The sequence below is a fragment of the Acanthaster planci genome, linkage group LG02, assembly GCF_054643075.1.
Source record: "Acanthaster planci isolate LZ-2023a linkage group LG02, COTS_SCS, whole genome shotgun sequence".
In the NCBI taxonomy this organism is placed as follows: domain Eukaryota; kingdom Metazoa; phylum Echinodermata; class Asteroidea; order Valvatida; family Acanthasteridae; genus Acanthaster; species Acanthaster planci.
In genome coordinates this window covers 13,083,502-13,097,756 of record NC_141778.1, presented here as the reverse complement: position 1 = coordinate 13,097,756, position 14,255 = coordinate 13,083,502, and the positions used below count along the sequence as shown (strand labels likewise).

The 14,255-nt window shown below is 42.4% G+C and overlaps 1 protein-coding gene across 1 annotated transcript; it reads right to left on the bottom strand.

Annotated features, from left to right (window-relative positions):
- Nucleotides 1-10: 10 nt before the first annotated feature.
- Nucleotides 11-13,616, bottom strand: LOC110973268 (uncharacterized). Its single transcript, XM_022223958.2, has 3 exons — nucleotides 10,879-13,616; nucleotides 4,495-6,156; nucleotides 11-4,340 (listed from the first exon to the last, which is right to left on the bottom strand). The coding sequence occupies exons 1-3, from the start codon at nucleotides 12,381-12,383 to the stop codon at nucleotides 3,902-3,904; spliced, it is 3,606 nt and encodes a 1,201-aa protein (XP_022079650.2). The 5' UTR covers nucleotides 12,384-13,616; the 3' UTR covers nucleotides 11-3,901.
- Nucleotides 13,617-14,255: the final 639 nt, after the last annotated feature.

The following is a 14,255-nucleotide window of genomic DNA, read 5'->3' as shown; positions in this document are numbered from 1 at the left end:
TAGGTTCATGTTATCAACAAAACTGTACATTTCAGAATGAATCTTACTGAAAAATACATTCCAATTACATCAAGTTCTTTACCATAAATAAGAGTTCGAAATCAAAACACCTTGACATAAAATTTACAGCCAAAAACATTCTCGCCCTTTTTTATTTCAGCTCACAATATCTGACCGCAAAATCTGACAGTTTCATGAATAAAGCTTATTGAAAGCAGGCGACACGGTTAAATTAACTTGGGAAACTCATTTTCACTCAGTGTTTGGCGTGTTTCTCGCCAGTGCTGTTCTTTCTTTTCACGAAAATTTTCGAAGAAAATTAAATATCTCTTTGATTCGCTGCATAGGCCTATGTGTAACGACAAATTCCGCTGTATATAATTCACTCGTGCGAGATGCGACAAAAATTGTTTGTTTTCCGTCATTTTGAACCGGCGCTGAACCAACTCCAACATTCGGTTCTCGTTCGGTCAGAAAGTAACGTCACAGAGGCACAACCAAGTCACGAAAACGCTTATCGAAAACCAAAACTGAAAAAAGGTCTTGGTTCGGGACGCCTAAACACACGTAGCACTTACACTAACATCATCGGTCATATTATCAACCAAAAACTTTACATTTCATAATACATTTTAGGAAAAAATTACTTTTTCAATTAAATTGAAATAGTTGAAATTGTTTTAATACCGTAAATCTGGGTAGAAAAACCACGGATAAAGTGTTCGTTTCAACTTATGATGTGCGTTTTAGCTAAACAGCAAGTTCCCTGCAATTCATAAACTACATGTATCATACTGCACAGGTAACGTTAATGCATATAATGTCATAGAACTGCATGCCAAATAATGACATTACCCTAAGGATATTTGGACAACAGAGTGCAAGGATTGCCATATAACAATTCAGTCGCTCAGGATCACTTTTTTATTTTGTAAATCTATCCTAGCATCAGTAAGTTACATGCATTGTTGCAGGTCCGGTCAGCGTTAACAGAAAGCAAAGCGCGTTGAAATGACATTGACCCAACCAGCAATCTCCTTCCCGTCCATGGTAACTTCCTTCTAACATCCTGATTTCGTATCTAAATATTAAGGCCAGTTACAATCCTTTTTAGGTCAACATCACTTCAACAATCTGTATGTTGGGAAACCAATGTTTTAGATTTCATGAAATCTGCTTCGCATCCGAAGTCAATTAAACCGACGGGTAAAGACTGACTCATGACCCTACTAAACCTAGAAGAGGGGTAAAATGTTTTTAGGAGGCTCCGGATTGTCTTGCAGTTGATACGATGACGAAGTATGACATTAAAAGAATCAAAGTCTGCTGCTGTTTACTTGTAAACCCACGGGACTTTTTATTGTTTGTGGAAAAATCTATCTGAAAATAACCTTTAATGTAGAAAAAAATCTTTTCAGACAAAATATACTGTCGACAATGTAAACCTAGAATTTTAGTTTAAGTTGCTTAAAAATGGATTTGTAACATGCATGTAATTGGCACACTGATAAACTAAATACAGTGCACTAAATAAACAAGCTTCGGTTTTCACATTAAAAGTGAATGCAAGGTCTGTGACCCTTCCTTTTCAATCCTTTCAGGGCATTGGTAAGTATACAGATTCCTTTCAGAAAAATGGTGTGAAATAAGTCCTGGCTTCAGACGCGCGATCCATAGGAATCGTCATGCATTTGCCGGGCCTTTCAAAGCCCTGAAAGGGCATCGGTGGACAAGCCAGGTTACGCAATGATTGAGCTTTACCAGGATTATGCAAACCATCCAGTACTAAAGGCGGGAGAACAGCTAGTGATAGCATCTCGGCTCAGTGCCTTGGGACGAGGTTTGCTTTTTTACTCAGCCGAGCGAGTTTAAGGTCGCTAGGAAACGTACCGGAAAGTCACCCACTGTCCATGAAGAAGTTGATTAGGTCCTATTCTCTTTACATGTCCAACTGCTTGTCAACAACCTTACACGGATGGATTTTTTTCATTGGATATGTACGCCAGCATTGGAAACTATAGGACTAATGTCAAATATTAGAGAAAGAACAAAATAATCTCTTCAATTAAGGTTTTATTATCACTGACGTGTCACGATATTAAAAATAAACAGGATGCCTAATTAATAAATGTGTGCCCTTGAACTAATAGTCAAATGGTCGATGAAGTTGGTGTGATCATTTAATCAACTTTTGGCTTCCTTGCGTGTTATTCGTTTGGACGATTGTCTGTGGACACCGCTTGCATACATTCAGGTGCAACGTAATGAAAGACCTCTGTCAATTTTGAAAGCAGATGTGCTGTTTTATTGACCTTTATACAGATACACATCTGTTTCCCCTACAGACCACGGCCACTGCAATTGTTATTATTCTAGTAAGATCAACACAGGTGTAAATTGACCTGAAGGAAGCATGTTGACCAAAATCCGGTCGACGGGAGTTACAACACGTATGGAAGCTACATTGAGTGATATTTTAAATCGACTAATAATTCTCTAATACAAAAATGGATCAAATTTCCACAATATTATGACCAATCATGGGATCATACCACGCCTCCTACACACATCCTTTTTTCTATCACTAGCGCAAGTTTACTTTCATATGGCTACAAGTTAATTTTGATTAATTATGACACGTATGCGCGTCTAAGAAAATTACAATAGCAGTATTAGTATCATTATGGAGGAATTCGATCCCCAATGATACAATTGCATCACCCAAATTTCTATATACACTGTGTAATGTAGGCCCACCTTCATCCGTGACGAGTGGCTCGTGGTTAAAAAATGCCCTCCAATTGTAGGCCTTGAGGGTACAATCTGCTCTGTTCGTCTTTCGATTTGCTTTAGGTTTAAGCGGAAGAATGGGGTATAATAGTATGCCAGCTACTTAATTAACCGAGAGCGACTGTCAAAAAGAATTTAATAAGAGGGACGTTTTCTGGTGAGAATTGTCAGGAGGGCAGAAAATTTAAGGCAAAGGGGCAGCACGTGTGCATGTTATGTTAAGTCAACCAACTTGGATATGAAAATGTGCATGTGGTGCGCTGAGACGTTTTATGGCCGCAGGCTAGTAAATGAGACCCAAAGGGCATATGCTGGCCAAAGCAAATATACATGCCCGTGATATTCTGTGCTGTGAGGGTATTTTATTAATGCATTATTACCAGCCGTGTAATGTGCATCGCCTCCTAGTGTCGTAGAGCGTCAGCACCCCAACCCCACTTTTCAAATTTCTACAGTTGGGTAAGTCATCCCGAACAATCCCCCTTCCCCAGTCGCAGCACAAATTTACGCCACTGGCAAATATTATCAAGGTCATGGATTAATCCAACGAAAATTTAAAAGGCAACGAGCAAGAAAGAAGAAAAACGATTAATTGATACGGGTTTGAAGTCCTGAGAGACTAGTTTTGTGACTTCAGATAAGGATGAATTTATTATTTTTGCTTACAGCAGCTTATTTGTTTGCCTAATCATAGCGACGGGGCTATAGCTGTTGGCTGCCCTTATTGATCCAACGAACTTCAGGGGCAGATCCAGGATTTTTGGCAGGGGGGTTCGAGAAATGTTTGTTCTAATAAGGGGGATTTATTTACAGGTGTCGCCGTTTATGAAGCCATTTCATTTCTTTATTCTGTCCTTAACTGTACACACAAAATTAGGACCGCTGTATGGTTCATGCTCGGTGGGGGTCTTCCTTGACCTTGAGACGCAGGCCCTATAGCAACGAACATGAGAGGGCCCCACTTGATCCGCACCTGAACTTCACTTTTAGAGTCTTGATACGCCAAAATATCGCTTTCTCATAAATTCAGGGGACTCTTCCTTTGTAATCAGTCTTATGGAGGAAACTTCAATAAAGAGGTATTATGTCACAACTAGCCTTTGCCAGACGCTCAAAGATGAGAACTATATTCTCTCTCTGCGACTTCGAAGCCTTTCTCCGTACCTTGCAAACCCTTCTCCCCAATCTGATTTACCCGGGATCTGTATGCCATACAACCCCCGAAAAAGAACACAGACAGCAACAAAGCACCTATGAATGCCCCGATTAGAGCCTGGATGACGGTACTAGCCTGCTCTTGGGTAAGTTTCAATCCAATGCCTTCACCGACCACGCAAGGTTCTTGATCTGGCGGGCAAGAGGTAATCTCAGGTGGAGGAGGAATAGGTGCTGTGATGGACGGTAGGTAAGTTGCCCAGAACCGAAGGAGATGTGCCCAGTCGTTGTCGTTGCCCGAGTAAACTTGGGGACAATCGGTGAGTGACATGTACTTGAAGTCATGTGAGTCGAATTTTGGCCACTCAACGCCAGACATTGAGGTTCCGGGAGTCCTATGTGAAAAAAAAAGGAATTATGTCTGATGGGGTCAAGTGGAAATTGTTTTTTGGTCGAAAGGATATTACCCAAAACAGTGTCAAACAGGCCTGAAAGAGAATTCCCCATAATGTGGATTGAACCAGTGTCATAAAAGATAAATGATCTCACCCATTATGAATGAAATTTTTCAAAAATTCCATGTGCTCCAGGGTTAACTGCTTATCTTCTAGTCTGTAGGGTAGATCGAGTTTATCTACGAGAGGACTGTATGGATCTCCAAACAGGAACTGCAGATCGTCTCTGGCAGTTGCACCGTAGATTGGGGGGAGTGGTGGTCCGTATCGGATGGATGGTTTTTGTTCGAATAGGTAGAAGTACACAGATTGACCGGCATCAGCGTGAATCCTGGCGGCTTCCAGTAAACTCCACCCCGACAGGTAGTCGTTCATAAACCTTCTGAAACTACCCCTTGTCTCGCAAGCATCGCCCAGTCCACCTTTTCCAATATATTCCGTCACCAGTGCAGAGGCTGCTGCTTCGGGATTGAGGTAAGAAAACCTGCAGACTGTGCTAATGTACTGCTTGACTTCATCAACACTTGGACAGTCGAGGCCAGTGAAAAATAAACTTCGTTCAGCATTATCGTCTTGTGAATATCCAATCATTATGTCGACATCGTTAATTCTGCCGGCTTTCAGCAACTCCAGAGGTTTTTCAGTGATGAGATCCCCGTCAAAACGGAGTGGAAAAGCGAGCCCAAATGGGGGGTTTGCGGTATTGGACACAAAGTCGGCCACTGGCTTTTCACGGAGACAATTTATCATCTCACTACTAGCAGTCGGACATCCCAGTTTGATGGCTAGAGCCTCAGCTGCCTCAGATGGACTCGGAGCGACTGGGTTATTGATAGGTGAAGATATAGCAGAAGCAGCAACCAAAACAACTCTTTTAAATAAGCCTTTTGCCTTCTCAGAGAGTACTAAGTGATGTGCCAGAACGCCACCTGAGCCGTGACCGAAGACTGTAACGCGCCCTGGATCGCCTCCAAAGCTCCTGATATACTTGTTGACCCATTTGAGTGAAGCTAAGATGTCACTCAGTCCGTAATAACCAGGAGCAACTTCATCTTCTGTTGACAGGAATCCAAGAGCTCCTAAACGATAGTTCATGATCACAACAACAGCTTCAACCTGGGATGCAAGAAGAGTTGCATCATAGACTGAAGATGTGCCGAATAGTCCAAATCCAACGTGAATAAAAACAAGAACTGGCAAAGCAGTGTCGTCAGTGTTTTGAGTGGGAGCGTAGATATTGAGAGTCAGGCAATCTTCACTTGTTTGGTTGAACCCAAGGCGAACCATCCAAGGATCCAGTGTGACATCTTGGGGACAAGCAGGCGGTAGCTTCTGCGGGATGCCAAGTGGTTGATCACCCCACGGTCCTGTATCTTCTGCTTGTTTGAATCGCAAATAACCAAGGGGTGGTTTTGCGTAAGGAATACCCAAGAACTCGGCGACTTCGCGCCCTCCCATTGCTTCGTCAGCGACTCGCAGAGCACCAATGATAGATCCCAGCACTTCACCGTCTTTGCTTTCTATCTGCACCATCTTTGTGTCCGGTTTTCGCACGGTGCGACTTCTGACAGGTACTTCATAGGAACACGTCTTCTTATCAAACGGCTCCGTAATGGTTGGGATGTACTCATTCCAGAAGGCTACTTTGTCAGCTTTGAGGCGCTGTCCTGTCCTGATGTTAGCGTCTAGGATGATGTATGTTTCATTCTGTACTTCAAACTCTGGCCACTCTGGTGAACCTGCTCCGTTTGGATCCCTAAATAGTAAAAAGAAATAAAATGGTTCCACATAAAAAATCAAGAGTGTGAAACACTTCGCATCCCTGATAGCAAACATGGAGTGTTAGTTTTCAAGATGTACGTTGACGTTGGGGAGATGTTAATTTATACAGGGTGTCCACATAAAAAGTATACCGATAAAAATTACTGTAATAGCAAAACTACTTTATATATGGGACAGCAATATATATCTCTAGAAAGGGCAGAATGTCCTCTTTATAATGTGTACAGCTTGTGATGTTATTGACACAGATGAGTGAACAAATTAGACCAATGTTAAGGGTACTGAAATTGGCACTGTGACAAAATTGCATATGTGATTAACAAGGCTAGACCATGCAAGTGTGCAGAATACCAAATGCGTTTGCTTTAAGAACTGTGAGAAGTTGCATATTGATAACAAAGGTCAACATGTTGGGTCTAGGCGATTTATTTTTATGGCGTTACCTGCAGAACCAAAGTTTCACTACACCCTCAGGTAATGTTCAGGAGTTAACATGCAAGAATAGTGGACAAAGTCACAAATCTCCGTCAAGACCTTGAAATGATCAGACGAGAAGTAAGGGACATGTTACGAAAATGTCAGATGTGCATTGAGAGGAATGGTGGCCATGTGGAGGACTTAGCACATTAAAGTGATGAGGTAAGTAGCGAAAACAAAGCAGATAAGATTGATTTAGGAACATTCCTTGTTTTCAAGAATTCGTTCTGCGCACTTGCATGGTTGAGCCTTTGTTTCTGAAATATGCAAACTTGTCACTGTGCCGATTTCAGTACGCTTAACACCGGTCTAGTTTGTTCACTCATCTGTGTCAATAACATCACAAGCTGTATACCATTGCAAAGAGGACATTCTGCCCTTTCTGGAGATATATTTCGCTTTCCTATATATAAAGTCTTTTTGCTATTACAGTAACTTTTATCTCGGTATACTTTATTTGGACACTCTGTATAACGGGTTCTGCCCTTAGCCAACGTATATTGCCCTTAGCCAATGTATATATGTTAATAAACACTGTACATTCAGTGCTTGTTTGACTGAGAGCTGGATTTGGACAATTTTTAGACTGATGATGCTGAATAATGAGACCAACTTCGTGCGGGGAGTGGCCCAGTGAGGTGTAAAAAGCACCCTCGAGAAATAGGAAGCAGACACCAACTCATGCCTTCTTTTGGGAACATTTCAGTTATTCCAAGCTACTCGATTTTGATGGGAGTAAAGTCTGCTGGGTTGGCCGTTCTGCTCAACGTTCTCAGGATAGGAATGATGTATTGAGGCTAATGTTAATGGAACGCACCGTATCGACATAGCACATTTTTGTTTGCCTTTTCAATGGTGGAAGCGGGACGTTGGCACAAAAGTCCAAACCGGTGTAATTTTGACTGGGTGTAATAACAGTCATGACTCACTTTCATGGGGTGCGAGTAAAATTGTGGCCTTGCCGATACTTGTATTGGGGTCAGGCCTATGAAGAGCGGGCCCTAATGTTTAGGCCCTACGTTCTTTTTTTGTTTAATACATGGAAGTGTTTGTCTTTCAGTTTCAATAATCGCTGGATGTTGCTCCAGAATCATCCCATGAACATACCCTCCTCTTCAAAAAAGTCAGGGTTGAAAATCAATGTGCATGTATGGGATTGTGGTATAATTATGTTCTCGTAATGGCATATCGCCACGTGTACTCAGGCACCCGGACAGCATAGACCTAGAGAGTTTTTCAAAATACGCGCCCATAGAAAATAGTGCAAATTCGGACCGAAATAGCGCCGCCTGTTGACTCTCGTGAAGAGGTTGGCCTCCGTTTTTTTACTGGAAATTCACGATTATGGCCAGAAGAGCACTTTTTGTTTCACGTTCATGGGGGTTAGCCACGAAAATCTTTTTTATTCGCCTTTCAAGGCAGATACTCCCCCAGCAGTAAAACTAAGCGCTCATCTCTGAATGTAGTCGCCCACCTCTATCCAAAATGGGCCCGCAATTTGGGGCTTTTTGTGAAAGAAATACCCCGAACTGGAAACTACCAGTCCCATATCCGGGATCTGTAGAAATATTTCTATGATCCCTCCTGATTATGGCATGTCTTATTGTACAACCCCGCGGGATCACAAAATATTAATGAGCTCGCGCGCAGAATTACAACCATTTGGTGGAATGCACCTTTATTAGTATAGATACACGTTGGGTAAGAGCAAAACCAGTTTTTGAGTGTTAGGGTGAGTAGACTGTACGTAGTGTGGGTAGTACGTAGTGTGAATATAGCATGAGTTTGAGTTGAATGTACATGTAGTTTGAGTGTACCTGATCCGTTTGGATCGCTGAATAAGGAAATCATACCGTTATTTAGACATGCAAGTGTGAAAAAATAGGTTGAACTGCAACTGATCTTGTAACCCGAATCTGTTTGGTGAGCGTTTACCTTATGATACACATAATATAAGATTTGATAGTCGTTTTCAGAACGGAAGTGGTATAAGGTCGTGGGAATAAGTGAATACGACAAAAACGTCTTTGATGTTGAACAACGTGCGGACTTAACGCTGTATAAATGACGTGGGCACTGATGGTGAGTATAAAAAATCAGCATTTGTCAACAACCTTTTCCACAGACAAAGCCACTGGGGTTCATCAAGTTATATTTAAGAACATTCACCATCTAGGCTAAAATTTCTGCTGGGCATTTCTATTTTCTGCCGGAAGTTTTCCCTGATTACCACACCGCCCGTCTTTTCGTACTCCAGCTGTTTTGGCAACTCACTCATGGCGCCGGCAGCGACATGTCACTTGAAGTGTCCATGCCGATCGACAAAATCGCGTGTTTGGGCCCGGTGGCAGGGACTACCCTTGAACAAAAGTAAACAACTACATCAATATTACAAAACAAGATAATGATTTCCACTGAAGCATTAAGACCCAGAGAGCTGATGAGGGGACTGTTTGAGTTCGCAATCCTTACGTGTAAACGCTGGCTTGAATAAAGGCGCCTTGAGCAGAAGCACTCCCTCATCAGCTAAAAGGAGTCAGTTGATAGGAAAGTTCATTTTATACCTTTACCATGATGTTGTCATGTTTGTCTTGTTCCTGCAGACGGATTAGCAAGAGTGATAAATTTCACATATTGATGAAAAGGAACGGACTATTTAATGTGAATGGTGAAAATCAAACCAAGATACATGTACATGTATGTGTGCCTCATGATAGATATCTATTGGTAGCGACAAGACTGCAGCACGTGCATTTCATAGTCATTCATAAACCAGTGAAGTGCAGTCCAACTAAAGGATCCTCCATGGCAAATTGTTCAGAAAATATCGTCTGCCCTGATGATGTCACTGTAGAAGAGAATAGGTTGAGCTGTGCAAGAAGTGTTTGTAAAATGTCCTCATGTGTCGCTAGAGGGAGCCTAATTTACAACATGTCGTTTTTACTTCGTTTTTGTGTGTGTTTGACATGCCACTCCAGACATTCAGTAATTTGCTTCATTTTAGTTAAATGCATGTATTGTTGCATGTCCGGGAACCCCGATTGTGAAGGTCGCGTAACTTTATTGAAAACCAGTGGTTTCGTTTACGTGATCACGTTTAGATCGGTCGACAATAGTTTTCGGGAGCCTGTTTGTTTCATTCGAATCTGGGTCAGTAATCCCATCGCTAGTTCGCTCCATCCATTAAGGCGGTTTGGTGTCAGTAAACCAACGATCGAGGGATCACTGACTGCGATCCGGATCCGCGAGAAACGAGCCCTGAGGAGCAGCTAATGTGGGCTGCTCTGTGCTGCGACGAATGACTAACACCTTGACCAACAAGGCTATTGAAATCCCGAAACCTTGAACAGCACACAAAGAATACTTAATGCTGAATACCAAGGTAATACAAAAGTTTGCTTGCTATAGTTAATCAAATTCAATTGTGGCAAGCTAGCCAACAATCGCCTTTGTATTTGGCAAGGTAAAAAGGTCACGGGTGGCTCCACTCAGTAGAAAGGCATTGCAAGTCTGAATATTTTTACATGACGTCCGTGTTTGAAAGCCTGTAACATTAATCCACTCACGAAAAAGGCACAGTAGTTGCTGTAACATTCCTTCACATTTTTATACAAGATTTTTCCGTTACACCAAAATAATGTGCAAATGGTCCTAGGGTTGTGACAAATAATCGTAAGCTTTGATAGCTGGGGTTTCAAGCCACAGTTGGGGGGAGGGGGGTCATAACGACTCGACTGCTGAATTTGCCGGGATCGGGTGGCTGGCTCGAATCTAATGCAGCAGCGGGTACTGCTAGCACTTTTAATTTAAATGTGTCAATTTGCTTTGCGTAAAGGGAATATTAATAGCCCCACGTAGTTTATATTCTCAGTCTGAAAGTTCCAAAAAAAATCACAAGCTCATTCGAATCCGTGAATTGACTTCCTGCTTACTGTTGCCACAAATGAGGACCCTGGCGTCTTAAACCACTCTCAACCACCGAGTTTGACGGGATTGGTGGAGCGGAGCTGGCTGATCATAATGTCTAATCTTATTATACCAGTGGTGGTCTGCTGATCCAACTAGTTCCAGCACCATCCCTCAATCACAAGTGTAATTACTGCCAGCACTGGAGACTTGCAAAGCACTGGCTGGTGCTAGAGTGGAGGAACGTGGCTATTTAAAAAATATATATGTATACATGTACATGTAATTGACGGGTTGGAATATCTTTACTTACCCATTCTTTGCAAACTGTGACCAGTACCGTATCATGGTGTTGGATAATGACCGCGCCTCAGTGTTTCCTGGAATCAGCAAGTTGATGAGGCCGAAAACATAGAAGACATCCAGCGCATGTGGTGCTCCGGGAACACGGTCAACCAAGTCTGGACGAAGCAAAAACTCCTTTCCAACTTCATAGATGAAATAATAGTAATATGTTTTACTGTTACCAGCAGATGACGTTGCGTGTTTGTTACGGAAATTGGCTCCAGGCGCGTCAAAGTATACATCGCCGATCACATCCAGGTATTTAAGAAGATTTTCATCTACGTCATCCAACTTGTCTCCACTGTAGTAGAAGGCCAAGATTGCATCGGTTAGTTGCTCCGGATTTTCACACCGGCAAGTGAAAGCAATCAGGCTTTGGATAGCATTACGAAGGCCTTGTGAAGTGTAGTTTGCCTCACTCGGAAATAAGTAGCCTTCTTTGTTGTTCACTCCCAAGAGGAGATCATACTGTCCAATCCGAGGATGGGACAAGAGGGAGCTGATATCGGTGGTGAGAAACTCGCCGTCAATTGTAGCTGCTGTCGTTTGTAATGTAGACATATTTATCAGTTCCTCCGTAGTCAATCCTCGAAGGCAGCTGATCAGGTCGCGAGTGGTGCTGCTGCCATAGGTTAGGTTGCAACCTAGAGATGAGGCAAGATTCCAAGCCTGAAGCTGGGCGAAATTACCCGGGATGATTAAGCCTGGGAAAGGTACCCCACTCTGAGAAATCACCCGCTGAAAAAGATTTCTGTCGTTTAGAGGTGAAATCATCTGATAGGTAACACTCCATCCTCCTGCCGACTCACCAAAGATGGTGATTTGATCTGGATCACCTCCAAAATTAGCAATGTTTCCTTTGACCCACTGGATAGCGAGACGTTGATCCCACAGACCGTAGTTCCCAGGTGCTGAGTCATCTCCGGTGCTGAGGAAGCCGAGCAATCCCAGACGATAGTTCATGTTCACCACGATGACCTGTCCTTGTAGTGCAATGAGCGAGCCGTCATAGAGTGCACCTTCTCCGCCAACCAAACTCCCTCCATGTATGTAAACCATGACAGGCAGCGGTCCCAACGCATCCACGATATCTTGGGGGACGTACACATTCAGAAACAAACAGTCCTCACTCATACTCGTGTTAGGCATATATTGATCAAACTCCGAAAACTGGAACAGATCAGAAGCACTTCTAGTTTGGGGACATCTGGATCCAAACTTCGTCGCGTTCAACACGCCTTCCCATGGAGTTTTTGGTACGGGCTTGGTGAAGCGTAGCTGCCCGATCGGTGGCTCAGCGTAAGGTATTCCAGCATAGCGTGTGATGACAACTGGGAGCGATACACCAGGTATGGGTAGTTCCACGCCCATTACTGAACCTAAAGTAGTGTTAGTAATGACTGTCTGCCCGGCCGCAAAGTGGACAGTCATCTTAACTATCAAAACCAGTATGATACTTCTTGATTCAGTCATTTTGGTAGAGAAAAACAAACACGGTAGATTTTACTGCGGTTGTTTAAACGACAGCAGGTTGGCTATGAAGGTTATGGCATGATCACTGACCTCTTTTAAGGGTTATTTTGCATGGGGACAATGAGCCTGGTATGTATTTTAAAAAGTCAAGGTTACCACACCGGTGTAGATTATTACCCCGTGTGGGCATAGCGACCTTTTCGTACTGATCCAGCTTTAAATATCTTAAGTTGGCAACAGTAAATTTTAAATCCCAAGTACTAATTTGTTTAATTTAGAACTTCTAGTTTATGTATGTAGTCAGTTTTTTTTGCACAGCCAATCGAATTTTTGCAATTGAAATTTTTCGTTAGTGTTTTTGTTCCATATGCTGCGACGTTTAAGAAAAGCACCCCGTAACATGGAAACACCCCTACGATCCGTTGCAGGCTGTTAGAACAAGCCTTGTGATTGGTCAGATCACGCGAGATTTGTGACGCAATAGGCCGTCCATATATGGTAATACTCCAGACTGCATATAAAGGACACGAGTACTGGTAGCTCCTCTGAACGGCTCATTGTATGACAATAAACAGATTAGAGGTACAACGTATCTTAGCCACGTACACGTATGATGGCCTGAAGTCATCATTTTACTTTGAAATCTTATTATAGGCCCCTATGCCTATGTGTTCTTCAGCTTTGTTCAGGCTCTGTGCCAGTTCGATATTTGGCAGAGAACTACTCGACAAGTACTTGACAATTCACACTGTTATGCACGTTGGTTAAAAATGACCTGTTATTAATGCTCAGAATTGGCCTGTCTGGGTCGAAACCATCAAGAGAAAACTGTTGATGACGACTTCAAGCATTTCAGAGCAATCTGTAGAATAGTGTGAAATATCCCAATAAAAAAAGCTTCTTAAATAGTACACTTTTGAGAAAAGTAAAACACGTGGTCTTTCTGCACGTTAAATGTTCGTTTTTGCATATAAAAGTAAGTTTGAGATTAACTGTAGTCACTTGTTGCCAATTGTTTCTTAATCGTTTTCTAAACTTTTATGTAGAGTATTTTAAGAGGTTTATTTTACACTGTATTCTTATTTTTTTTAATTATGGTACGACTATTTCATAAAAGAAAAAAGTCGTCCATCAAAAAGGTGGAATGAGAATATAACAGGAACGAATGTAGCAAAGTACTACTCAAAACCTCGTTGTATGCATTCAAGCCAGGCATCTCCGACCAATAATAGACCCGGAACAAGCCCCTAACCTGTGCGCTTTCCTCTGACCGCTTTATTTGAGGTTGAACTAGAGGAAGTGGACGTGTAAACAAAGCAAGAGGTCATGGACACTGGAAGAAAAGGGGGGGTTGCAAGGCTATGGAAACACTGTCGTGATGGGAAGGAGAGGCAGAAAGATTTTCCCGTTAAAGAGACAACTTAGGTTTTTTTTTTTCATCAGAGACGGGTCACTGAAATTCGGTGACCCATAGGCAAATGGGTCAATGATCTGTTATCTCTTGTGCAAGTTCATGACCAGATCGAACTAAAAGAATTTTCACGATCTGTTCATCTTGTTAGATACCTCTTGGGAATTACCTCTTGAAACCGGATACAAAGCTGCCTTATTTCCTGTGCCTGTGCAGCTTTGCTATGCGTGTTTTAAAATTGGAAGGCATGCTAAATGAGTTAGGTTTTTGAGCTACAACATTGTCAGCATTGTCTTATTTACTTCTTGTCTTGATCCAAATGCAAGTTGGCCTATATGTCGGTTGTCTCCTGGTCTTGAATAGGACTGGATCTGTGTTCGTGTCTGTGAACTGTTGACAGACTCTACTACAGGCCCATGCAGCCCAGATCTGCCGAGTCTCTGGCGAGAGCATAGGACATA

Coding starts and splice junctions, on each gene's coding strand:
- LOC110973268 (XM_022223958.2), bottom strand. CDS start 12,383: ATGACTGAATCAAGAAGTATCATACTGGTTTTGATAGTTAAGATGACT. Junction 6,157..10,878: donor TCACAGTTTGCAAAGAATGG/GTAAGTAAAGAT, acceptor TTTACTATTTAG/GGATCCAAACGGAGCAGGTT. Junction 4,341..4,494: donor AAAAATTTCATTCATAATGG/GTGAGATCATTT, acceptor TTTTTCACATAG/GACTCCCGGAACCTCAATGT.